The sequence below is a fragment of the Gavia stellata genome, chromosome 3 (assembly GCF_030936135.1).
Source record: "Gavia stellata isolate bGavSte3 chromosome 3, bGavSte3.hap2, whole genome shotgun sequence".
Lineage (NCBI taxonomy): Eukaryota > Metazoa > Chordata > Aves > Gaviiformes > Gaviidae > Gavia > Gavia stellata.
The window spans coordinates 101,053,120-101,079,892 of NC_082596.1; the positions used below are offsets into that span (position 1 = coordinate 101,053,120).

The window sequence follows — 26,773 nt, forward strand, 5'->3', positions numbered from 1 at the left end:
CATTTAACTTGTTTCCCTCAATCTTTTTACCCTCCCTTTTTTCCCCACCCACTTTAAGCTTTGGATAGATCTTAGAATCATGAGGAAAAATGAGAAAAAATTATTCTTTCATTATGAATTTATTGAGAAGCAAGAATAGCGCATATCTTAAGTACAGAATGATTCACATATCACTTAAAAGACATTAAAGATCAAAAAATTCCAGGTAGACTCCAGAAGACTTGAGTGATATGAATCCAGTGACAGGGCATAGATCACTGGAAAAAAAGGCATGTTCATACTATTTCGTCTTTGTTCCATGGTTATAACAAAATCTATACTAATGGAGGCTCCAGACAGGCCCTAGGGAAGACTGAAAATGTTGAGTGCTCTAACTGCATAGTATGTGACACATATGAAAGTTTTCTTTAGCCTGTGTTAGAAATGGATACATCCATAACTTACTGCAAAAAATATGTTTAGGCTCTCGCCTGTTCTGCCTAATGCTATTTTCATCCTAAGATGAGAATGTTGTTATCAAATACTTTCTACTTGCATCTGTATATATTAGAAACAAAAAATGGGTTACAGTGTGCATTTAGAGATAAAATTACCACTAGAGGGTCTAGTGACATCTTGAAAATAGTGATTTATAAAGAGCAATAGCATCAGAACCACCATGTGGGGATTATTTCCTTCAGAATCATTGTAGCATGCAAGCAGCTCACTTGGCTTGAATAGCTTTGGTAGTCTGTAGCTTTCATGAAATTGGTTTGTTGCTAATAATAGTCTAAATAATTTTTCACAGTAAAATCAGCACAAGCAACAGTGACGTGGTCTTCATTAGTCAGCTTTGCTGAAATAGTGTAATCTCCCTGTATGAGACAAACACAAAGCAAGAGATTAGCCCGTTGGTAGTATATAACTGCTTCTGTTTCTATGAGGGAGTCCTCTTCCTAGAAACAGAATAACATTTTTCCCATCAAGTTCCTCCAAAATCTTTCCTGTCCAAATGTTTCAGAACTGGTAAAGGACTTGCCCATATTTTCTGCCAAAATACTCTCATCAGGGATATCAATGCTGACAGCACAAGTTCAAAATTAAAACAGTGCAAGGGGAACAAAATGTTTTGATGCATAAAAATTCCTTTCAAATCTGTGTAACTTCTCATGTTTCTTATAAGCAAGCACAGTATGGCCTGTGCTGTTTAGTAACTGGCAGGGTAAGAGGTGCTCAGTTGTCTGGCACTTCTTTTCCTTGGATCTTGCTTTCAGTGTGTACACTGGTATTGATATGAATTTTTATAAAAGAAAGCACCTTGGGGGATGTGTGTGAATAGATGACTCAACCTGTGATGAATTTCTATATAATAAAACAAGAGGTAGTTTAGTTTCAAATTGTGTAGTTAAAGCTACTAATAACTCAGGCTTTGGGGAGAACTTGTATAATTGCAGCGCAAAAAATCTCAACCTCAAAGAAGCCATGGCTTTTTTTGTATTGGTCAAAACTGCTCTCTCCAGACTCCTGGAGAAGAAGCACTGGGCAGGGGAGGTGACAAGGCTCACTTAACAGTTTTGGAGGAAGACGTGAACTAGATTTCATTCACTCTAGATTGCTGACACTGCAGTATTTCTTCTGAGTTTTTTTCTGGAGTGTGGAGGGGAGCAAAACCTGGGGTAGGAGAGCTTGGCAGCAGTGGCCTCCTGGCCTTGAACCATAGAAAGCTCTTGCCCTGCTCACAACTCTTCTGGTTGTAGAGTAAGAGGCACAACTAGAGTGAGTCAGGCTTCTTGGCATTTGCCTTTTACCATGGGATTTCTAAAGCGATAACTGGCCCGTGTCCTCACAGAGAGGTTCAAGCTAAATGTAACTTCCAAATTTAGAGAGGCCCAATGGCAACATGCTCATGAGAATACAGTCTCGTTGTAATTGCTGTGCAGACTGTGCAAATGTCCTTTGGGCTGCTCAGATGAGGCTGTTCTTTGTAATGAGAAGACTATGATTGCTGCATGGAATAATTCCTTAGTGCTGGCATGGAAGGATGGTGTTATTTGCCTGATTGATTAATTAACAAAAAAGGCTTCCTGTTTCCTTTCTCACAAGTATGTTAATTCTCCAAAAGCTTATAGTTTCATTCATGGAAGGGAGTTTATAATAACTCATTTCCACTGCTTGTTGGTGATTAGATTTTTTCCCTCCTCCAGAATAATTTTTTGCTTATGGGTAAAAATTCTTATTAAAAGAGGATTGTGAAGACTTAAAATTTCTGGCTCCAAATTCAGCTAATTTGCCCAGAATTGGAATTTTACTGGTCTGTGTTGATGTTTCCAGGGCTTGCTCTTGATCTAAAGAGTTGTTATTCAGTTTGTCTAGAGCCTTTACTACAGAAGTGTCCTCAGCATGCTGGTAAAGCTGCTCCTGGAGCTGGATGCTGACTGATATGAACTTGGGCACTCCAGTGTGAGAAAACAAAAGGCGTTGCTCAACACAGCATCTCTAGGCATAGCCTTTAGGGAAGCAGGCTGGTAAGGGTGGGATAAGAGCCTGCATAAGGGGGCCCAGCTCCCTTTGTGAAAGCTTTGGAAAATGAAAGTTGTGGCTGCTGCTGTCGCCAAGGGAAGACTGAGATATGAGATAGTAGCTGTTACGGAGGCTCAATCCTCCCAAAAGCCAGCTATCCTTGTTATCACCTCTGCAGGTCTGGGCAAGTCTGGTTCTCTGGGACTCAGGTCCTTGTTCTGTATCCATGTTTTGATTCTTTTTTCTCCTTTTCCTGCACCTGGACCAATCCAGTGCTGAGCAGGCCCCAGACCTCATCTTTGAGGCTGTGACATGGGTTTTATGTTTGTTGCTGAAGAACTGAGAGCTCATGCTGTGCTTCTCTGTGTGAGTAAATCTAAGGACTGTTTGACTGACCACCTGAACTGTGTGCTTTCGCAGTAGTGACTGTGATCCTTTCTTCACCACGTCCTCAACCAGATGCCTTAGTGATCCAGATCTTGCCTTCTCCCCTTCTCCAGTCTCTTTGTGTATGTGGTAAAAGTCCATTGTTATTTACTGGTCAAATATAGATTCATGTTGTGCCCAGTTAGGAGACATTGTGGTGTATTCAGCATTTGAGACCTATATCTTGCTTTACAATCAGATTTTTGTTGACTTTTAAGAAGGAGACTTAGCTGAGTGCGAAGAAGGCTGCTTGTAAAGAGCATCTGCAACAGACAATGAGGAGATTCAGAGCAGTGCCGAGAGTACTGCTTGTTTTCTTACCTTTCTAGGAAATTACTGTCTTATTTTAAGGCTCCATAAGTCCAGAGAAAGTGTTCTTGGCCCAATAACTTGTACTTTCCATTGCAACCTAGAATACCTCTGTCTCTGTATCTATAAACACCATATATGTGCAGTGGAACACATACAATTGCAATAGTTATCTAAACGGCCTTTATAGCCAGTGAGGATGAATGAGCTTCTCCAAACTTTTCAGCCCACTAAGGAGTGAACTGAATTGCAGCTTTGGTCTCTCAGGAGTCCCTTGGAGCTGCCACTTTTGTTGCCATTTTAAGAGTAATAGAGGGGGAGCCTACTAAAGAACTGTATGGCTGTGAGACTTAGTGCTGGTAGTGGGGATCTGCTATCCTACAAAAACCTGTCTCTGGATAATGGGGTGTCTCTAATGCTTTAAGCAAAGCCAGTTAATTTCATATTGAAAAGGATTAGTCATGTAAACACTATCAGATCCAGTGTGCCAGCTGGAGGAGCTTGGAATATGCTGATGTAATTGCTGGTATTCCTCTGACCATACCTGGTTCAGAAAGCCCTTCTGCTTGGGAGCACAGCTGTGACCAGCTTACCTGTGGGATTTCTTTGATCCCCAGTGTGACTGGTCCCTCATAGTAGACATGTTCTGAAAAGCAAAAATGGTGATGGGTGGTTAGACATGCAGCACATGAAGGAAACAAGCACATGATCGTAGATGCTTTTTTGTAATAGCACTTCAAAGTACTCCAGTGACAAGTGTTATGGAACTGCAAAGTGCTCTATACGCAGTCTTATAACAGCCCTCCTAAGAGAAATGTCAGGATGTGTACTGCCTTAGGGGGAAAACGGGGCAGAGCATGGGCTAAAGGAGGACCTGCAGTCCCTGTCTGTGTGGAGGAGGGGGGCATGGCTTTGCACAACTGGGTGGCTGTTCCTATGTCAGCATGCATCCTGCAAATGGGAAAACAAAAGGGGAGGAGGATTGCCAGACAGTCCTTTAGCATGATCTGTTAAATACCTGCAGCTGCAATAGTTAAACTATACTGTTTTGGTAACTTTAAGAAAAAACAATCTGAGCTGAGTGTTTCTGTAGGTGTGGATTTCTGCTTGCTGAACATGACCTTAAAGTAATAAGAACATGTCTATCTCACTGCTGAGGGATCATTCACCAAGAAGTTACATGATGTGCTAAAGCCATCACAAGTTGTGTTGGTGACTGGAATAGAGCCCAGGAGTTCCACCTTCCAATCCTCATCTCCCTAATCAAGAAGCATGCTTGCTTTTTGCTGTTGAAGAAAGGGCAACTTTGGCATTAATGGACAGAATTAGCAAGCTGTTCTGCAGTTCCTCCTACTTTTTCATAGCTTACTGGGCCAAACTGTGCAGACTTGACTGAAAATAAAATTTGTAGACGTTTCAGAACTTCTTGCACAACTTGCCCTCCACAAGTCATGGAAAAGTCTAAGAACTGTTTAAGGATTCTCTTTTGTAGGTGTCATGAAATATTCTTTACTTTGACAGTGACAGAGGAGTAAGTGTTTCATCATATTTGTGAGTATGTGCTGGCATCTTGATGCTTGTCACTTCTAGAGAGTTGTTTTAGTCCAGTCTCGCTGTGCTGGTTTAAACTGTTTCTTGTGAAATGTTGGACAACAGGTTTGTAACATGTTTGTTGTACGGGCCATCCGACCATGCAGTGGGTATCTGACTTGGAAAAGAGTCCACAGAAGGTCTTTCCCACACATGCTACGAAATGTTAGTCAATGCCTTATAACAAGCTTATATGAAAGAATCATGACTACAAGGTTAAACTAGGAAAAGAGGAGGAGAACCTGAGACATCACCAATGTCCTACACATTTGCGTTAATGAGGAGTTTGTTAAACATAATGCCCTCATGATCCTGGGAGATGGAGAAGATGCAGAACTCAGTGTTGTCCTGAAAAACCTAATACCAAAACCAAGAATAGAGTAAGTGTGTTTTGGCTTGTCACTCAAAATAATAAATTATGCTGCAGCGCTCATACTGTGCTCATTCCCCTCTGTGTCCCTGGCTACATCACATGGACACCAAGAAGTCTTTTCCTTTTCAAAGAGCAGTCACCATCGCTGCTTGCTTCTGTGCACGAAGCAAGAGCCATGGAGTCTGACACATCTCTGCTGCAGAGATGGTGACTCAAGAATTTTAAAAATACAGTACAGCCCACTTGTCAGTTCACAACTTACTGGAATCTAAATGGGAGTTAAAGGCACTGCAGACTGCATGACTTGGGTGATGAGTGACTCCCTTGGGACTTGAGCTGTATGTGTGCTAAGCCATATTGTGAGCTGCCTACCTCAGGGTGATGTGGACCATGCAATAGCATGGCTCGTGGTTTCTGTGTCCTTTTGTTCAGTAGAGATCCTTGTTTGACTGTCTCTCCTTCAGTCAACTCTGAGCCTACCAAATCTTGGATGGCAGCAGAGGAGAGTGGAGAGAAAACTGGACTGTAACTATCATCCTTCCCCAAAGTCCTTCTCCACAGGGATATGGAAACTCCTTTTGGATCATGTGGCTTGTTAGCGTCTCACCTAGGCTGTTGGAAAGCCATCCAGAATCTAAACATATAGACACAGCATTCAAGCTCTGCAAAGCCTATATTTTAAAATGAAGTAGAAGTCATCAGACCATAAATTTGCTTCTGAAATGACGGCGATGCTAATCTCTCCTTCAGTGTAGGCAGAAGCTATTTTTTTCATACTTTGCTGTGACAAAGTAGTGAATACGTCACAGCTAGGGTGAACACAGTCTTAGGGCTCTGCCTTAGCACTCTCTGAGTTTTCCATGATTGCTCTGATTTGTGGTAGCTATGCCTTTGATCGGTAAGCAATGGAGTCACTCTCATGGACTGTACTAGCTTTTAGGGAGCCTCAAAACATGGAGCTAGTGATGTGTGTCCAGTTTGAGGTCCACGTTTACTGCTTTGTGATTCAGCATTGCCCTTATTTAGCTCTTTCTAACCAGGGGTCTTGCAGTGGTACAGTTATAAATCATATGGAGCTACTGGAGAGAGTCCAGTGAAGGGCCACTGAGATGATTAAGGAACTGGAACATCTCTCCAATGAGGAGAGGCTGAGAGAGCTGGGACTGTTCAGCCTAGAGAACAGAAAGATTAGGAGAGAGCACATCAATATGTACAAATACCTGAAGAAAGGGTATAAAGAGGACAGAGCCAGGCTCTTTCCAGTGGTGACCAGTGACAGGACAAGAGGCAGTAGGCACAAACTGAAACATAAGAGCTTTCTCCTAAACACCAGGGAAGACTTTTTTTTGCTGTGACGGTGACTGAGCACTAGCAAAGGTTGCCCAGAGAGGTTGTGGAGTGTCCATCGTTGGATATACTCAAACCCTGCCTGGACATGGTCCTGGGCAACTGGCTGTAGGTGGCCCTGCTTGAGTGAGTAGGTGGCAGCTGGACTAAATGACCTTCAGAGGGTCCTTCCAACCTCAACCATTCTGTGGTCTGTAACCAGGCCTCTAGAAAACTCGTGACCTTCTTGCCTCAACAATGGGAGGGAAAAAGGACTATGCTGCTTTGGAAGTATGTCCTGATAGTAAAGCAAGGGCAGCTTTCATTTTCAGCTAGTTGAGACCTGCCAGGAAATACTATGGTGCTATAGATCTGCTGAATTTTATCATTCATACTCGCTTTGGACCATGGCAACCTCCTCAATGGCTGAATCAGGCTTTTCAAAGCCCATTCAATGTTCCTCTTACATGAGGATTTCTGCCGTATTTCCAGAAGTGTAAACATCCTCCAAGGCTTTAAGGACTGTAGTTTATCACAGCATCCTTCATATACTCATACATTTTTCTCCATATATTCATATATTTTTGCATTCCTTCATTGAAAGAGGATGAACACATCTGTTGCAGTAAGTGTAACTGTCACAAACACTGAGCCTAGCTCATTGAAAGAATTCTGTGCTCTTTTTAGAGCAAGCCCAGATGTAGTTGCAAAAATGTACGAACATCAGGAACAGCATAAATCATGAGTGCATTTTTCCAATTAAATATTCCCCTATGTCTTATTGGTCTGCTTGGTAAGTTACGGTATGGTGTCTGTCAAGCATGCTGTCATTAGTGATGTGCTTTCAGTCCACCTTCCATTTTCAGCCCTTTTTCTTAAGGACTCAACTGAAGGTGACTTCTGTAGAGCATTCTGGAAAACATTTCTAATGTATCACTGATTCAAGGTGATATTGTTGTATTTGTTGTAGCAACTTTTCACTATTGTTTCTACCAAAAGTAACTTAGTCCTTTTCGCTGCCAGTGAGCAGGCCTCTAGCAGCTTCCAGCATGAAGCAGAGCTTTCAAATGTGTAAGAACTTCCTAAGGATTACTTCAAGTTACTAGTTATCATTTATTGTGAAGATGCCTCTCATTCCTGACAAAACACCTATAATGAAATTCTCACTCCTCTTTCTCAAATCTTCCTTGAACTGAAAAATCTTTAAACGTTCTCACACTCCTGTACTATATAAAGGCCCTGTACATCTGCACCCACCTCTTCCTTTTTCTATGTTTTAAATCTTTTTAGAACTTAAACTCTCCATGTTGGAGTTCTTCTAGGACACGATCTTGCACCCATGCAACTGATACACAACTTCTGTGAGTTTTAGGGATGCAGGAATGATCTGAATAACTGCCAGCTGTAGATGTATATTTGAGTGAGAAAAACATATATAAATACATAGCTGGGTGAGAAACATCCACTCTCTTTACTGGGGAGGGAAAATTGAGATGAAGGGGCATTGTATATCAGCCCAAAGACCTTGCTTCGTGGTGTGGCTGCTTTCTCAGAAACATGTACCTAAAGTCTCAATGTGATACCAGTTCTGTAATTCATGCTGTGTTCTCTACTTTTATTCACAAATACTATTTTAGAAACTTGCTCACTGTAACACTTACCAAAAGAGGCAATAATGTAAGGAACAAAGGTCCGAAGCAAGGAAGGTTTTCTCTATGGTTTGGGAGTGTTCACAAGGAATCATGCAAGTGCTCTGATGGTGCCTTTATCAGTTGGGGCTGAAAAAAAACTTGCAGGGGATGCAACTATCTTTTGTCAGGAAGCTTCGTTTAAGCCTGCAAGTTGTGGTTGGCACATTGCTAAATATTACCCTTGTAGGTCTTTCTCTGATTTTAGTTATTGCATTGGGAAATCTGTTAAATCTTATGTAACTATTTTCTTCGGAGGAAATGGGGAATAACCAGCACTTTCTACTAAAGAAGAGGGAGAGCTGAGTTGATGTTACACCACAAAGAATTCAGCAGTTTCGTTATTGATCTTAAATGGACAATGGCCCATTTCCTTGCAACCTTTGTGCTAACAACTTCACAACATGCATACAGCTCAAAGAAAAAGATCTGGAATCCTATTTAGGAGTCTCAGTGAGCAGTGCCAGATGTGACCTTTGCTTAACACAAATAGTGAATACTATATGATTATGATGAACATGAAACCTTTAGCTATATTAAGTCTCCTAAAGTATTTCTAGTCATGGTAAAACTGTAGCATTATAGGAGAGCAAAGAAAAATAAAACAACTCCAAACACCCAAGACTTTGCCACATCCGGCCCTTATAAGTCTCTTTTCCTTGAAACTTCTGCTCTGCTCGTCTACCAGAGTGAGAGGACCAACAAAGCCTGTAGCAGAACCATGTTCTGTCTCATTTTGGGAGAGGGAGGAACAGGCAACTTTTGGCCTCTTTGTGGAGGGCAAGCAAATTCTGTGTGGAACTATATTTAAACTCTGGTGAGGTCTGGCCAGATGTTGGAAATGTTGCCTGTACAACAGGTGAAAAGGGGCTCTGCATGAAAAGCTTCAGTTGAAAGGGCTCTCTGCTCCTCTATACCTTTGCTAGGCTGCATACTTGGTCATTCACAATGTTGTCCTGTCTGCATAGGTATTAAGCCAGGTTTACAGCTATGCTAATATGGTAAATTATGGCTGTGCTGAATTGCCTCAAATTGGTCTTCAGCTCAATTCCGTGTCATAAAACATGGGTTAGAATCAAACGTTAACTAACTAAGGAATACCACATTTTCAGTTTGAACCTTAGTCTAAGAAAGTTCTCTTCTTTCCTGCTGTGACTTCATTAATAAAAACAGCTACTGAACAACGCTGTATTAAAAAGTGTGTGGCAGAGGTCCTTGCACTAACTTAGTATTATTTAAACAACCAACTATGCTTTTATATCAGAATGTACTTCAATTAGTAGAAACAATTATCTGTCAGTTTAATACTAAGGGACTTGGAAACCCCAGGAGATTTTGGCTTTTTGGCTTAATGTGTGAATAGCAGTTTGTGCTCAGCTCAGGACTGACTCTACTTCTCCTTAATGTATTCTCTAAAGGATGTTATTTAGTACTTCACCAGAATAAGATAGTTTTTCAGTAGGTCTGTGGGTGGGTTTTTTCCCTGGTAATTCAATACACAATTGAAGAAACCTCTGAATTTAATTTTTTTGTCTATCTGACTTACAGGATTTACATAATAGGTTGCTCATGCAGCATTTCTCTATTATTCTTTGTGATATTTCCATGCTGTGTGAAACATCTTAGTAATTTTCCAGTGGCTCTCTTAGCAGTAGTGCTGTGCATGGTCTTTAAACTCATAGCCCTTGCACATGATTTATTGCAGCATTATCAGGACAGAGATGCAAGTGAATGGAAGGAAAGCAGAGCTTCTGAAACCAGCTGGTGCTCTAACAACTCTGAAACTTCCCTGCAGCTCTACCTGTTTATTTTAAAATCAGCCTAAAGAGATGATCATGATGTAAGAGGGATTTCAAAATAAGCGTTTAAGATATCTGGATATTACAGTCCAGAGGCATGACCATAGCGCTTCTGGACATACCATGGCTAGCTTTGCACTACCTGGCCTGGGTCGTGGCAGAGGAACCTTGAGGTGCCCAGGCTCACCTGGGACCGAAGATGCCTGCTTTCTGGGGACAGCTAATGCCACTGTAAACCAACTAGTGCAGCTCTGCACCAGTTGGCAGTTTGGCTGGCATGAACTGAAATCATCTGACTGTCGCATAGGCACATGTTGAGCAGAAGCAAGATGCAAACCATAGATGGTACCAAATAGTACCTTGGCCCAAATATCCTTATTCAAGCATAATTCTTCTTAAAGTGAGTTAAGAACTGCTTTTAAGGACAGGAAGTGTTACTTGCTTAATAGTGAAGAACATGTTCATAACGGCTTGTTTGTTTGCTCAGCCATTTCTTTTACAGAAGTGGCCTTTATTTTTGTCATGCTTCTTGCTTGCATGACAGCCATGTGGCTATAAATAGGGCTTATGAACATCTCTGCTGTTGGATGGGGTCACGTTACTGCAGTTATTTTTTATGGACTTGAAATCCCATATGTATGCAATATTCTGTGATTAAAAGAAAAGCAAGCAAACAGGTTAGGGGAAAAAGCAGGCTCTGAAATTAAAACATCTCTGTCCTACTGTGTTTCTGTCATCCATTAACATGCTGTTGAAGTAAGCAGAACATTATGATGTATTGGTGTGTTCAACAGCACAGCGGGTGCATCCTGCTTGGAGTATTCAGTAGCCATCAAACACTTAAGAGTGCTATCTAAATTACCTCCTTTCTTCTTTCCGCAGAAAATAAGCTTAGAATGACCCGGCTCGCAAAGCGTCTCTGAGTAGGTTAAGACGGTCTTCCCATTTATGATCAGGTCAACCTTGACATACAGTTCCTTGATGCTGTGTCCTACAAAAAAGCAGGAGAGCTCAGAGAAAGTGCAAGGGTAAACAGGTTTATTACTTTATTTTTAAAAAGATTCCATTTCTCCCTGCCCTGCTGTTTAAGCCATTGAATGTTTTCTCTTCACTGAGAAATCCTGATACATAGAAATCCATGTTTCAGGAACAGGTCTCTAAGTCCCTTAAGGTATATAACAGGGGACATAATAGCATATATCTTTATTGTTAAATAAACTACACCCGTGACCATTCTCTGACTGAGGCCAGCTGGCATAGTAAACCTTGTGTCCGTACATCTAAACTTTCTTTCCTACTGTCCCTGCCAGAGGGATCATATCCAATGGGCCCCCAGGAGCAGCCTGTGGCCTGTACCTGCTGCCTGGGAAAACGGTAGCTGGCCTGAGCTAAACCTGTGCCAGGGACCAGCACAGCAGCTTGGCAGTGCTGGGAGGTTGCCTGCTTGTGCCTGGCTTGCTAACATAGATACAGCCAGTGAGGCTACTGGATTTAGATGGAGGTACTGTACTCCGAGTTGATGGAAAAGTATTTGCAAATGCTGGTAACGTGATTTTGCAGGCTTGTTTAATTTTGCAGCCACCTGAAAACTGGTGCTCCCCAGGCAAAAGGGCAGCATGTCTCACAGGAGGGAGACCTTTTGCACGCAAGGAAGCATTCCCAAGTGCTAAAAGACACTTGGCACACAAACTTATTTTCAGCACCAGGAGCAGTGCTCTCATTTATGCTCTGGTAGTAGAGGTTCTAGGAGAGCTTGGGGCCAACAGGGTTGCAAGAAGGTGGCTTTCCTGTGCAACGATCACAAGTCAAGCTACGGCTAATATTAACTTGTGCACCCAGCCCATTAGATCAAATGCAGTTCTGCTTTTGATCTTACTGCTGATCAGTCAAGTGAAGAGGGTATAACTTCAGCTAGCACAGGTGGCGAGCTGATGGCATGACTGTGTTGCCTCAGGCTAGCACTCCTGCAATGCCCCCCAGCATGCTTCTTTGCATGGCAGGGAGGTGCCCCCACCTTACTCTGTTGGGAGTCCATTAGTTCAGTCTCCCACCTGTGAGGGTCAGCCTTGCTGACTGGTAAGCACTGCTGGTGCTGACACAAGAGGTATGGGTGCTGTAGGTGTGTCATTCAACAAGACTCTCCCCAGAAGACTTAGCTGTGAAGACAAGCTCTAGAGTGGCCCCCACGTTGGCTATCCATACATACAGATGAAGGGTAGCAGAGGGATAGGGGCTGAAGGCTGATACGAACTGCTTAGGGTGACACACGTAGTCTGAGGCAGAGCTGATAACAGAACTGACATTTCTGTAGCTGCACACAGGTTTTGAAATTTCTCAGAAATTAAGACCATTTGTATCTTACAGGAGGTTGTCACCCTTGCTTACTATTTAATACCAGCATTCACACATGAATTACCTGTCATGGTGTGAGAAAACAGCAATTCACTTACTTAGGACCATTGCAGCTCTGATGTTAAAGGTGTGGGTTGTGATATCAGAGCATCGGTCAATGCTGAAAGCAAAATCTTGCTTGGGATCTGTTTGGAGACAGAAAACAGTGGGTAACAAGTTGTTTTTAATGAGATACTGACTGTATAGAAGAAAACAGTAAAATATAGAGGTGTTATAAAAAACAGATTATGTATTCCTTAGAAATTCTCCCAAGATGTGCTCAAAGCTCCCATACCCTGTGTTTAATAGCTGCTTCTGTCCTTCCTGCCACTTCAATCTGAAGTACATTCAGATGATAGTTTATATGTGGCCTAAAACCTACTGTGTGAGAAAACGAGCCAAGTTCAGGGAAAGCAAGTTCCTCACAGTGGTGAGTAGTTAATACTCATTCAGCAGTGAAGTCTTAGCATAGGGCAGCTGCTTTTTCCAGGATCTCTGCATCGCCATTCCTTCCTCAGCACTGATGAGCGATTGGTTATGATAATGTGTTTTTAATTCATTTGTATCATAAGACGGCCTGGCAAGGCTGTCTGGGAAACTGAATCCCGAAGTGGAATAAAAAGTCCAAAAATGAAAATAAAATTGTGTAACTGAGATCCTGCAGTATTTCATGCTGGGTCCACCATCATGTAATATTTCTAACCCAGGAAATATTCTACATTTCTCCTTTTCTCAGAGACTTTAGCAGAGCTGGGGTCAAAGGGAGCCCTACAGCTGACTGACATGAACGTGGCTCTTACCAGTTTCTGCAGTACCCCTTTCTCTGCATCAGGCTCCAAAACTCTTGTACAAACATCATTGCTTTCCCTCCACTTCCACCTTCTTCCTTGCTAGCCTCCATGAGACTGTGCTATGCCTGAAGGCTTGCCAATGTGTCGCTCTCTGGTGACAGCCGGCAGCAGCAACTGACAGCTCAGCTGCTGCAACCAACGGCATGTGCAAGTGTTTTCCAGAGCCGTGGCTGGAGGGGAAAGATTTGGCCAGTTTTGGCCACATATCATCTTGAGCCTCAAGGCTTGCTTTAGGCATAGGTTTGCCCCTCATGGTGGGTTTCTAGCCAGCCTGTGCGTCCAACTTCCTTCTCTGTGGAAACCAGAGAAGCGACTGCAGCATGCGCAGAAGCAGCCGTGGGCTCCCCAGTTTACATAGAGCTGGTGGTGACGAAATACAGGCTTCGGAATTTAATTCTGTTTCTAAGTTATTGTTACTTGAGGTAATCTTCTCGCTAAATTAAAAATAATGGTTTGGGAGAATCTTCCTTTGATGCTGTGGTGAAACTTGAGTCACGAGTGTCCTCTGTGAGGCTGAGCTAGCACCTCCATAGTCTGACCCTATTTTTACAGCAGTGCCCCACAGCTGTAGCAGCTGGCATGGAGCAAGTCTGGGTGACCAAAGCCTGATTGCTTTAAGAGAAGCATGAAATGAATGAAAGTGCCAGGAGGAGCTGGGGCTTCTAACTAAGCCAGGCTCTGCAAACACACGGATTGTCAGTGTGGTCTGAAAAGAGCTCCCGAGTCCTAAGTCCTGGTAAATTAAAATAACTGTTTAAAGGAGGGAGATAAAAGTCACTAGTATTTCCCACAGCTCTGTGTCCCTTTGCTGGATTTTGTCCTCCACACCACTAAAGCTGTCTCTGCAGCTGCATGACCTGCTTGGGACAAAAAGTTGGTGCCTGGAGTTGTTTATCGGCTCAAGTGTAACAAGAGTCAGAGGGTTGTCTTTCCTCCCTTTTCATATTCCTTTCAGTTCTCACTTTGTTATTGCAGCTTCAGAAGCTGTTGCAATCGGGTAGGAGAGCAGTTTCCTGCTCCAGCTGGAAAGCGTGTCAAACTTCTCTTTTTTCCAGGACCGTTACGCCTGCTTCCCCTCTGGTCTCTACCACATCTCAGGGCTTGGTTTCCGCTTTCCTCTGGACTTCTGCAAGAGCCCCTCGTTTCTGTTTTGTGTGCGGTGTGATGATAAGGTTCAGGAAGCAGCTGCTCAGATTCGGAGCAACTTGGGCATTGATGCCTATAAACAGTGCTGGTTGTCAAATGAGTAAAATTGTCAGCTCTGGTATTCCCAGAGGGAGCTATGGTCAAAAATGGCACTGCCGACATATACGATGCTCTTCTCTTTACAAAGAGACTAGGCTATGCTTTACTCAGTAAATTAAATCATGGTATTAGGGCTAAAAGTTGAATTTTTAGTTCAAAATTTATCATCAATAACCGTTTGGATGGAAAGGGGATGTTCATGAAACCAAGCTTCTCTGGAAAGCAGGGGTTTCTTATAACGAACCTGACCTCAGGGTTGTTTTAGTTTGCATGTCTCATGCCTGTTTGTTTTTGTTCTATGGGTTGAGGTCTTTTGCCAGATGACATATTTCATGGTGCATTGTGGCCATGGGTGTCTTCCACTGCACTGCTAGTGATGCAGCGTAGGACTCTGGTGTATCCGGAGAAGTGTTGTCTGATCCCCAGAGAGGAAGAGAGCATGGAAGCATTTGCATGAGAAATTCCATCAGAATTTGTGAATTACAACACTTGGATTTTGTGTTGTTACCCTGTTGCTGAAAATGTAAATTTTTACACTGGCAAAAGAAACACCAGTTAAATTTCTGACCATTCCCCTGGGGAAATTCAGGCTATGACTTTGCAATCCAACATCTTGGATATTGTGGTGTACGTGGGGGCCTCCTGCTGAAATCAATTGAAAGCATGGCTGTGTTGCTAAAGCTACGGTGCCAGGGAGTCTGGATTCCAAAACATGTAGGCAGAAAGGTTACTGCTAAAAGGAAATTGAAGAAAAAAGTGATTTTTAACCACTTGATAAGTGAAGATGTCTGTAAATTCAGCTGTGCTCTATGAACTAAGGTAGCGTGCCATACCCCTCTTTCTTTAAGTGTTGAGGAGTCCCTCGTGTGGCAAAGGCAACTGGAGGCAATTGCCATTTTTGTGTTTTATCTCAGATGCACAACTGTGAGTCACTGTGTGTCTCTTATGGAGGTTTAATACTTATTCTTCCTTGTTTGCGTCAATCTGAAGTGAGCGGGTTAGACTGAAAAAAAAAACCCACCCCATGTTATGTCTTTCACATGTGCAGAGCAATAACATTTACCGTTAAATCCCTAAAATACGTGGGGCTGCCCTTCAGCCTTCCACTTCCCTGCAACATTTCATAGTGCACAGTACTGTATGTTCCCAGACTTCCCTCCACCCACTCCCTTCAATCTGCTCCCTCTTCCATAATTAAAGCTAGAAACTCTTCAACTGGTTGCAGAGTTTTGCTTTTCCAGTTCAGCTTTGATATATTACCAACACTTAAAACGTGGCTGGAAATTTTGCAAACACATTGAGGTTTATCAGTGAAAATCTGCTTATGGGGGGGGGGAAGGGCTTGTTTTGTGTCTCTGTGTATCTACGTGAGAAGGGCTTGGGCTGCAACATCCTTGCAACTAGCATGCCCAGGAGCAGGATTTTGACTGAAGTTTCTCTGTAGACAGTTATAAAACTTTCAGGCAACTGCTCTGAGAAAGAGGCAAGTCTTTGGCTTTTGTAAATAATCAATGCACTGTAAGATCTTAGAGCTATTATTTGAGCTTGATGCTGTGGCTAATGCTGCGATCACAACTGTACTAGCACTGAACGTACAGCTCTTGCTGAAGCCTGGCTTCTGTAGTACAATCCTGCTTTGCTTTATGAGAGGTAAATTTGGGATGTACCTGGCATCTTGCCATAGATCGCATCTTATGTGGCATAGTGCCAGCTTACCGCATGCATCCCGCCTCCCATTTCACCCTTATCCAAGTACCCTAGTGGAGATTTATTGCTATATTGGCTTGGTATGTGGTTTTCCTTGCATATGACCTGTAGAGGGACCATAGTGCAAGATTTCAGCCTGGCTCACTATTGTGAGGTGCTCACAGCAATGAATTTGGCTGGGTTTTTCTAGAAGACTGAGCAGACGTGCGTAGTACAGCCTAGAAGCTCAGATGAGCTCCTCACCTTTTCTTCCTAGAATTTCCTGTTCTTGTTCTTGGCAGAAAGTTTGTAGGTAAATTAGCTCAGACATATTTACAGTGGTGTACCTATGTGACCCTCCTGGGTGCAAACCTTGTACCTTTGATGGAGATTATTACCCCAGTTACAGGGACAACAGGTGGGAACACACTTTCATGCCTCAGTTACTGCAGTTGTGGGGCCACTAGCTCATGCTTCTGCTGAACATGGGTGTGCAGCAAGCCGCAGGGCTGTGAGCTGGGGCTGCCCTTATGCCCCACGTGTCTGTTCAGCCCCCTGTGCTCTGGGAAGTGATCTCCAGCAGGAAGACAAAGCAAACAGCTGGGAACGATAATGTGCTAACCCACCATGGCTATGTTCCTCAGAGCCTGAGCCTGTGAGATGACGAGCTGGGCATTACAGAAACTGCATGGCCAGATGGGAAGCACCTGTTACAGGAATTTTGCTGGGCTGGTGCACAACAGTCTCTGTCTTTTCTTCTTCTCTCCCCTTCCCCCCATCTTGTTAACTATCCTCTACTGGCTTCACTCTCATCTGAATCTGCTCTAAAATCACATTGTCTCCATATGGGCATGAAAATCAGTGGTACAAGCTAATAGGAGCAGCAAGCAGGGAAGTTTGCTTGTGAGAGTCCACATCTGTATGTCTTGCAGTGGTGAGAAGACTCTCCAAATGGGTAAGCTTTGGGTGTTTCAAAATAACGCTTTTTAGGAGCAGATAGGCCACATAATTGAATGGAATAACATAGCTGCACTTGGCTAGGGTCATACAAGGACAGACTGGTGCTAGAGGAGCTGGAAATTAGCACAAGGAAGAAACATATTTAGTAATTACCCAACACTCTTCACCTTCAAAGTTCTTAATAAAATTAAATCATTAGTCCTTATAACATTCAAGGTGATGAAAGGAGAGGGAAAGAATGAGGAACTGTTTGGGATCTCAGACTTTATGTATTCACCCAACATTTTCCCTTTAATGTCTATTTAAATGAATTAACCTGAATGCTCAAGGTTATATTTGACACTGGAATCTACTTATAAGGTACTGAGGAAGAAACATCAGCTGAATTAGCACCTCTCCAGTTGCGCATCAGATTTCCCTGAGCACCTTCAGTTTAATGAGCTTCCCTTTGTGCCTGCTTCTCTGCATGCCACTGCCACGTCCAGACATAGCTAGGAGAAGCAGAGTGACCCTCTGTTCAGAGGGGAGCAGAACAAATTGTGAGACTCATGTTGACTGTGGCTAGTTTATCATGAGGATGCTTCGTCCCAAGACGCTCACCTCAGACATGACCAGCTCCGGGCTTTTGCCTCGTTCAGACAGGTACTCTGGCCTCCTTTGCAGAAGCTATGGTATGTTTTATCTCCTGTACCTTTCCGGCTTGCTTACGCAACATGGAGGTGAAGGAATAGGGAAGATGACAGTCATGTATCCTTAATGTCCTGGCAGGTACAGGCTGTGGGAATTCCCCTTTGCAAATAGCGTTATCAACTTGTGGTCTCTGAGGTCTGCTTGAAGCTGAAGCTCTTGGAGATGGCTGATGGAGTGAATAACTGCTTCCTTTATGATAAAACTTACTTGGCTGTAGAGGGAAGCCTGAAGATTTGGTCTCAGTATAATCTATAAGCTAAAAGACCCCAGAACACTAGCAAGAGAAACTTAAAACACTTTTTTTAAACTGTATTTTATGCAATATTTAAATCATTTCCACTCCTCTCTCAAGAATACTGAACACTGGTAATGCAAAGAGCAATTATATACAGTTTGGTTACATTAAGGCACAGGCATTACTGGCCTGTGTTTATGGCCCTAGTTTTGGAGCAAGGTGATTCCAGTGTCTTACGAGATTAGTTTAAATAAAGGATGAAGACTTTGTCTCTTACTATTTCAAGTAAAACTCACTGCTGAGTATAACTAATGCCCAAATTTGCAAATACCCCGAAAGAGTAACTCAGAAGGCCGGTAGCTTCTCCAAACACATTGCTGGTGCACTGACTGCAATAGTAGCAGCATTTGGTGCCTGAGGAACAGATATGGGATGGAGGGCTTGAAGTGTGGCAGATGGAGAAGAGAGGGAGATATTTGCCTGGTACCAAGCTGCGGTCACCCAGCTGCCACCTGTGGCCATGGAGCTGCTGGTGGCCTGGGTGAGGAGCTGTGTGGTGTGATGAGCTGGAGGGAAGCCCCTGTAAAGACGGCAAGTGTGAGGGGCTCTCTGCAGCTGGAGGGCTGTCTTTGGGGATGGGGGTGTCACCAGCATGCATAAAGCAGCCTTGCCAAAGACTTGACCTGAGTCTCCCTGCCTTTTCCTGCCCGAACCACCTTTCTTGACAGCAGGCTTGTTAGAGCTGTTTGCCAGGGCTCGAGGGGAGGCCCAGTGTCTGAAGGTTCATGGAGACTTTCCTTCCTTTTGCCAGCAGTGGTATTCGGAAAGAGAGGGTTTCTGTGCTTCGTATGGTTTGACAAAGCTTTGTCTCAGCCTGTTTGAGAAGACAAAACTGAAAGATGCAGGCTTTGAGAGACAGCACATACAGATCTGTATTTGTATTTGATAATCCTGATTTGTCCTAGTTAGATTGAGAAAGGGAGGCAGGGCAGGCTTCAGCTACAGCAGCGTAACAAGAAAATGCTGCATTAATTTGGGCCCAGCAGGGAATGTATTGGAGAGAGAAAGTCTTTGTTCTTCTGTTCCGTTGGTAAGAAAACACCATGCGCTGCATGAGTAAGATACATACAGTAACTGCCTGTATTCCTAGTCAGATCTGTCTCTTCTCTCTTCATGTGGGTTTTTTTTTATCGTTCTGTATACTGCTCTACTTGAGACAGAGGTCTCCGGACATCAGTGCTTGCCAGTGTGACTGGGGATTCACAACAGACTTGCAGACTTGTGTCAGAAATAGAACCAAACATCACTAGAAACTGCCCTGCTGTTAGACACATGATATGCTCTGGGATAGCAGGCTTTACCACTGATTATACAGAACAGTAATCAGCAGCATATAAATGGGCTAAATGTTCCCTTTTTTCCCAGGATGGGTTGAAATCCACCGCAGGAGCGTGGCAGTAAGCTATAATTGGAATGGCATGCTCCCTCTGCTGAGGAGACTAGCTGGGTTCCCACCTGCCCGATCAACGCTGGCTCACTTGACAGGAGCCATCCATCTTCAGGTGAAGAGGAAACTGGTGCATAGATTAATTTGTGGTAGCTTTCAAGATCCTAGCTTTTGGAAACTGGAAGCCCTCCTGAGTCTAAAAGCAGCATCTGGGACAGATCAGAATCTTTGGATTTGGTACATGGTGGTTCTGTATAGGGTATTTAGGTATCTTATCCCTGATGGCCACTGTTCCTCCCTAGTTTTAGGTTGCCATAAGCCTCCTTGAAGTTGGTGCAGTGACACCAACACACAATAATGCTGAAGTCCTTTTTGCATTTTTCTGAGGTGTGTTAAATTTTCTTAGATTTTTCTGGATATTTTTGCTGATGGATGTTAAATTGCTGTGAGAACCTGCTCTCCCGCCTCTATTTTCTCTGGTAAACTGTAAGCATTGTAGGGTCCAGAGCTATTTTGAGGCCTTGATGACAACTCTAGATGAGATGGTGTGGCAATGTCAAAGCCTAGCAATGCTTCGTATGCTTACACAGAAAGCTTTACACTGCAGCACTTATGAGCAACTGTGGTTTGTTCTTGCTTCTGACTTGATGCAGTGAATGTGTCTTTTGACTTTTTCTACTTTATGTAATACAGGAAGCTAATCTCAAATTTTCATCAAACTGTTAACATAGCTGTGACTCACCTGTTTAGTATATTAGACCGCTCCCTCCACAGAGACTCAACCTTAGCATGCAATAGCAAATGACAGTTTTGCCTTGCCCACAGTACTTCTCAAATGTAATGCAATATACAGTTTCCAAGGTACGTCTCCCCTATTTGTTTCCAAAGGGGAGAACACCTTTTCCTATGGCTTGCCTTGGGGGCTGTTACCCCTCCTGCTTGCAACCCTCCCTTGTGACTCAGTGGTTACAACAACCGAAGACATGGCAGAGGTCAATAGCTGGAAAACGTGTCTACTAGTTTAGATTTAGCAGCTGGAGATAAGCAGGAGGGGTTGTCGCACATTAACGACCCTCTTTTGCGGTCCATGATGCAGGACCTTCATTGATTTGGTGAAAAAATAGGCACTGTGAGGAAACCTCTGAGAACTAAATTAGATAGGAAAATTCAAAGCATGGTGGGAAAAGTTCAGCTGAGGTTGATTCTCTCCACTACTAGTCTCAGTGAAAGCATTAATATTGATTTTGCTAAATGGTTCAAAGTCTAGATGCTGAACCTAATGTTTTTGCCAGAGTACCTTGAAGGTATGAAATTGTCTCCTGCTCCTCCTTACCATTTACATTTTAAAAGTTGCTAAATACCCTTCTCTCTCTGAAAGAAGAGGTAAAATTAAATCAGAACCACCTTAAGAGATCACACAGGAAAAGAAAGTTTTAATCCTCTCTAATGAAGCAGAGAATGAAACAGATAAGGTAGTTTTAATTCATGGAGGGACCAAAACTTTAAAAGAAGATTTGCATGTGCACTCAATCTATGCTACCTTGATTCTGATGATAGCTTCCATTTGTTAGGATCTGGTGCCAGAAATATGCATGTCAACATCTGTCATTCCCCCTGGAATAAGTAAGCTATACCAGATGAGTATAGCAGCAAAGCTATGACACTAAGATGTCTTGGACAGAGCAAACAAACAAAATGTTTTCAAGTGAAATTCTTAAGTTCTTTGATTGTTTGCCCATTAGCGATCTATGCAACAAAAGATCAGAGGGGAGTTGGTGTCATGTGGCTTTAAATAATTTAGAAGCAGAAGCAATTGCTGGAGACTGCTGAGGGAAATAAATAAATAAGTCCAAGAGAAGCATCTGGCTCAATCTGTCTGCCAAAAACCCAAAGAATAATGGAAAAAGAACCTTCTTTTACCAAGTGTCTAGAAGAATATTTGCCCTGAAGATGCATGAGGTGAGAATTTTTTGCAGACTTTTCTTTGCCAGCTGAAGCTGTTGGATTACTTGTATCCTTTAGCTAAAGGATGTCAGTGTGTGGCCAGGGAGGAAAAAGGACTAGTAACATTGGTTGACACAGAAAACAGAAAGTGATGTGCTGTAAAATTAGTGCTACTATGGTGACAATTTAGCAGGTTTGTTTACAAGTTGGTATTGCTGACTGAGCAGGGATGGGTGTTACAGGTCTATTTTTACAAAAAAGGAGAAAGAGGTTTTTAAGAGAAATAGTATATTTGATCTCTCAATATGTAGGAGAAAGGATATGATGGGCTGAGTGTGTGAGGGGGACCCTAGGAAGACTGAAACTATTCAACACAGACAGAAAAATCATCAGAAAATTGTGATCTAACCAGTCTATCGATCTTCACTTTTTCTTTTCTTTTTTTTTGTTAAGCACTGAAAAGTTCCCTCAAAGCAGAGTTTAACAGGAGAGTGTCTATACTGCGCTATCCAAACAGAGCAGGTTCTACACCAGAATAACCCTGTCAACTTCAAGGGGCCATTTTAACAGAGATCCAAATCTGAGCTCACAAGTTTAAAGAAAAGCTATACAAATGAGAGTTTCTCTGTAAATGCTATCCAATGCAAGCTTGTACTGAAGTGGGCAGTGCTGCTCTCTCTGAGTGTACCAATGTAGGGCAGGAAAACAACTTTACAGAAATGACCCTGCTTGAAGTATGACATAGAGCTATACGAGCAGTCATGGAGCTCAGTGGACATAAGTTCAGTCTGACTTTGCTCTGTTTAGGAAGAGGCATTGGCATGTAAAGATAATTCTCTACGTGACCACAGGGCTCCGCTTCTTTGTCTAGCAGAAGACATTAATTAAAGCAAATGGTTACCCATATCCCTAAGTATGTTTTATTATTTTTAAATCTGTAGATATGCAGATTGCAAAGAACTCACAAAGAAGGGTGGAACCAGTTTCATATTTAGGTTCTGGAGGTTGAAATGAATACAGATTGATATTTTTTTTTTTCCCTTCTCCTGAAACTTCAGCTAATGGCTATTAACCTTGCTTCAGATGAAAAAAGAAGAAAAAGCAAACAATGTCAAAGATGAATTGGGAAACGTGTTTGTCTGTGATAGTAAAAAAGAAAAATCCCATGTGGTCTGAACAGTGTTTCATAAAGCCTAGGGAATATCTCTCAAGATGTCATCTTCAGATACTACTACTTTGACTCTCCTGAAGATCTCCCTGAAATTCCCTGTTATTTACTCCTGTGCACAGAAAACAGAGTCCTTAATGGTTGATGTTCTCCAGACCCTTTATAAGAACCTTCTGCCCTGACAGTAACCTTTTCTTGCACTGTCAAGAAATCTACAGTTTTGGGCAGCTCTGAAATCTCCTAGGTCCTAATCTAAATGTAGAGCTTTATTAATCACCGAGCATACTGGTCTGGGTTTGCTGGTTGAAACAAAACCAGGCATTCTGAAATACTGATTTGTTGATGTAGTCCCAACTAGCATTTCAAAAATAGAGCTGTAAAAATAATTGGAAAGTGTTTTTCATGCGTCTGCAGCAGCAATCACCTGCTTTACCCTATGAAGATGGCCTCATTTGAACACTACATTTTAAGAATGTTTTCATGGCTAATTAAGACAATTAGGCTTACATGAATGGTCTGGAAGCAGGTGCTGGTATACGTGTTGAAGAGTTGTTTTGTAGTCTCTCACTCATTGCACTTTGCACTTTGAGGTGGGTGACTGGCACTCAAATAGCACTGGAATCTGCTCAGGGCACTTTGCTACTATGGCCTTCCCACTTTTCCCTTCCTGGACAATTGCCTTTTAAAATGCAGCTGGAAAGATCAAAAATGTTATTACTGTAAAAATCACTATGAAATTATAAGGGATAGGAATCAGCCATTTGTGTAGCAAGTTCTTTTCATATTTCTGCATAGACTTGCCAATTACAGTTCTCTTTTCTCAGTCAGAGATATTAACCTGTGCTGCTTTTATCTCAGGATCCCTGCCCAGGTTCCTAAAGTGATTTGTGGTCATTTGCTATCTTCCTTCATTTTTGTCACTTGTTCCTGGGAGGAAGAGTGGCACTGATGGGAAATGTCTTGCTATTTATAGACTGTCTCGGTGTTATGTCTCCTGTGGTTATATAGAGGAGGCAGCATACTGTCTATTTACTTTACTTTTAGACCACCCATCTTTCAGCCTGAGTTTCTTGCTATGGACTTGCTGCTAAGAATTTTTGTCCGATTTCTTTTAACTTACTTTTTTACAAGAGCATGATATTGATCGTGTGGTCTGGCATGGCTGGGTGGGAATGGGGATCCTTTTAAAGGATCCAGAGCATGGACTGAGGCTGGGGGCTTGATGCGTGCCTGTATCTTACGCATTATAGGGGCAGGATGAAGCTATAGCAAGTGCTTGTGACAGGGAATTGGGGCTTGCTGTTGGGTACAGGAGATTGCTACGCTTTCTCTGTCTGTCTTCAGTTATCCACCTAAGCTTCTCTCCTACATTTATCACAGTTATATTAGCTCACATGTTTGGCTTTAGTCAGAATTTTACTGCAATATAGGAGAGGATCTGATAAACTGCAAGGTGAAAATGAACACTTAGCTCCTTTTTAAATACTCAGACTGAACTCTATTAATCTGTTGATAGAGGGCATTCAACTCCAGAAATAAAGTTGTGAAGTACTTGGCTAAAATTCTCTCAACTTCCTTAAATTTTACTTGATTCAACCCTGATTCACTGATAACATCATGGAATTCATAGTAACAACAATAGAGGTGAAATCCGGACCCTCTCAAAGCCAACAGGAAATCCTTTACCCAAGATTTCATACAAGATACCTCACTGTAGCCACTGTATCCCAAAAATGTGTCATCCTCTGGCATCTTCAGTGGAGCAGGAAATACCATGGGGATTTCTCAGACTGGAGGGACATGCAGGGCAGTCTTTCCCTGAAATAGCTAGAGTATGGGCAGTTGCCTAGCATTGGCTCTGAGCTTGCTGACATTACAAAATTGTCATGAGAAGGTTTGTTGGGAAAGGGTCTTGTCAAACCTGGGCACTATAGCATGTCTGTTCCCTCCTGGGTGAGAACGATTGGCGGGACACAGCTAAAGAAGAAAGCTATGTTCTGCCCATCTAGTTGTGGTTTACAGTGAAATGAAGTGGGGACAAAGCTTCCCCTCTCCTGAAAGGGTGTTCGGCACCTTTGGCACCGTTGTGAGCCTGCCAGTGAGCTCAGTAAGAGTGCAGTGCCTTGTCTGAAGGCAATGTAGACAAGTGTATTTGGATTTATCCTCCACACCTGTAGATTTTTGGGCTCAGCCCGAAACACCTTATATTTTTCTGCTTTATGCAAGCTACCAGACCATGAGCTGGGTCAGCAGAGATGCAGATGGTGCATCCTGGTCTGATGCTACAGGTGTGGTAGCCTCTGGAAAAAGGCGAGGCAGAACATTGTGACAGCATCTGTGAGTTGCCACAACTGAATCTGCCAGAGCTGTAAGGGAGCGAGGAATCGGGCTTCAAACAAGGAATCTGATTTGATTCTTGCATTGTTTCCACATTTGTATAATCTTCTCATCTCCCATAGTTTGGCCCGGGAGAACAGAAGACTACTCTCAGTCTTGGGACCTGACCTGTGTGATCTCTGGCTTGTGCTTCTCAAGCTGTGAATTCCTCCTGAATGAATGTACCTCTTACCTTTCTGTGCATGACAAACCAAAATAAATGACACACAAGCTCTAAACAAATGCATTTTGTTAGCTAGGCCAGTGGTGTGCATAGCAAGAAGCAATGCCTGACTGACACGTGCCCAGCAGACAGATTTCATCATCATTTGAGTTGACTCAAACTGTAGCCTGTGCCTCCGTGTCAAGGCATCTCATGCTAACTGAGACCTGTTGAGGGAATAGAATTAACTTATACAATGAATTCTTACTAAAATAAAGGTAATGCCAAAGCTTGTATTCAATATCTAATTAAATATTTTCCTAATGCAGTATGCCCATTTATAATATGTGAAGCCTGACTTTAGTCTCCTGGGAGCAGGCCAGCAAAGAATAGCATTACAAATATTTATTTACTTCTCTTGTCCCTCACTGGCTTTATTTTAATGGGTGTGCAAAACAGCATGAAAGCTACAGGGGAGAAAAAGCCCCCCGGGAAACCCTTTGTATCAGGATGAATTGGAAAAACAAACTCTAGGGTACTCATTTGCCATGAATCGCTTTTCACATCACGTGCGGAAAATGAATGAGGCGTCTGTGAATCTAATTCCCTTTGTCCCAGTTGTAAAGCAGATCAGCACAATAGGAGAGGCAGAAGGCCAGCAAAGCAAGAGGTGGAAAGTAGGCACCATTCAGTGAATTCGTTTTCAGTCATTCCAGTGCTGCTTACTCCTTTTCTTCTCTCCAGATTTAAAGAACAAACAAAACCCTATGGTCCCTGGGAAATGCCTCTGTTAAGTGCTGCTGCTGAAGTCTCGCTAAGCACAGTGGCAATGGCGGAGAACACGAATCCTTCCCACTGTCACGCTGGATCCCTTGTCACTCCAAGTGGGAGGACAGAAAGCACGTCGCCACAGTCTTGCTGCACATTAGGAGAACAGCAGATCAGTGCATTGAAGAGTATATGTCATCCCAGGGTAAAAAAGATAAAGATCTAGGGTCTTCCTCTCTTTTTTTTTTACCTAACTTCAAGATAAAAATCCTAGTCACTCTTTCATGCTGAAGTGGATTTTTGACAGCTGTTTATTATTCTGAATTAGGTTACATTACTTCCTCTTTATTATCTTCTATCTAAACACAGATTTCTCTGTGTGTGTGTGTCAACCAAACCAGCAATATTTGAAAGACTAAAAACAATCTAGCTGCGAAACCCAGTGCTAGTTTGGGAGTGTAACCCTTCCATTCATTGCCTGGCTTATAAGTCTCTCTCACTGCATAAGAACAACTTTGTTGCCCAGCTAAAATGAAAATGGAAATTTTAAAAATCTCACCACAGCTTTTGTAATGTATTTCCAAGTTGTCCTCTTTGCAGACTGTGTGCATAGGCCATTCTGTGCTGGCATTGATGTAAAGCAGGACTACGATGAGAAGAAGAACATTTGATGTCTTCATGGTGGTGCTGGTGGCAGTTTGCAGGACTACTTCTCTGTCTCTTGCTAACCCTCTGTGAAGGGAGGTGTTCCTTCCTTTCTCCAAGGGAGACAGGAGTTACTACATTCGTGCCTGCAGAAGGGTTAAGCAAGCCAACGCAGCCTTAGCTTGCCACAGAGT

General features: G+C 42.7%; 1 protein-coding gene across 1 annotated transcript; it reads right to left on the reverse strand.

Annotated features, from left to right (window-relative positions):
• Positions 1 to 279: 279 nt before the first annotated feature.
• LY86 (lymphocyte antigen 86) lies at positions 280 to 26,773 on the reverse strand. Its single transcript, XM_009821974.2, has 5 exons — positions 26,494 to 26,773; positions 12,461 to 12,547; positions 10,873 to 11,001; positions 3,828 to 3,880; positions 280 to 854 (listed from the first exon to the last, which is right to left on the reverse strand). The coding sequence occupies exons 1-5, from the start codon at positions 26,612 to 26,614 to the stop codon at positions 759 to 761; spliced, it is 486 nt and encodes a 161-aa protein (XP_009820276.2). The 5' UTR covers positions 26,615 to 26,773; the 3' UTR covers positions 280 to 758.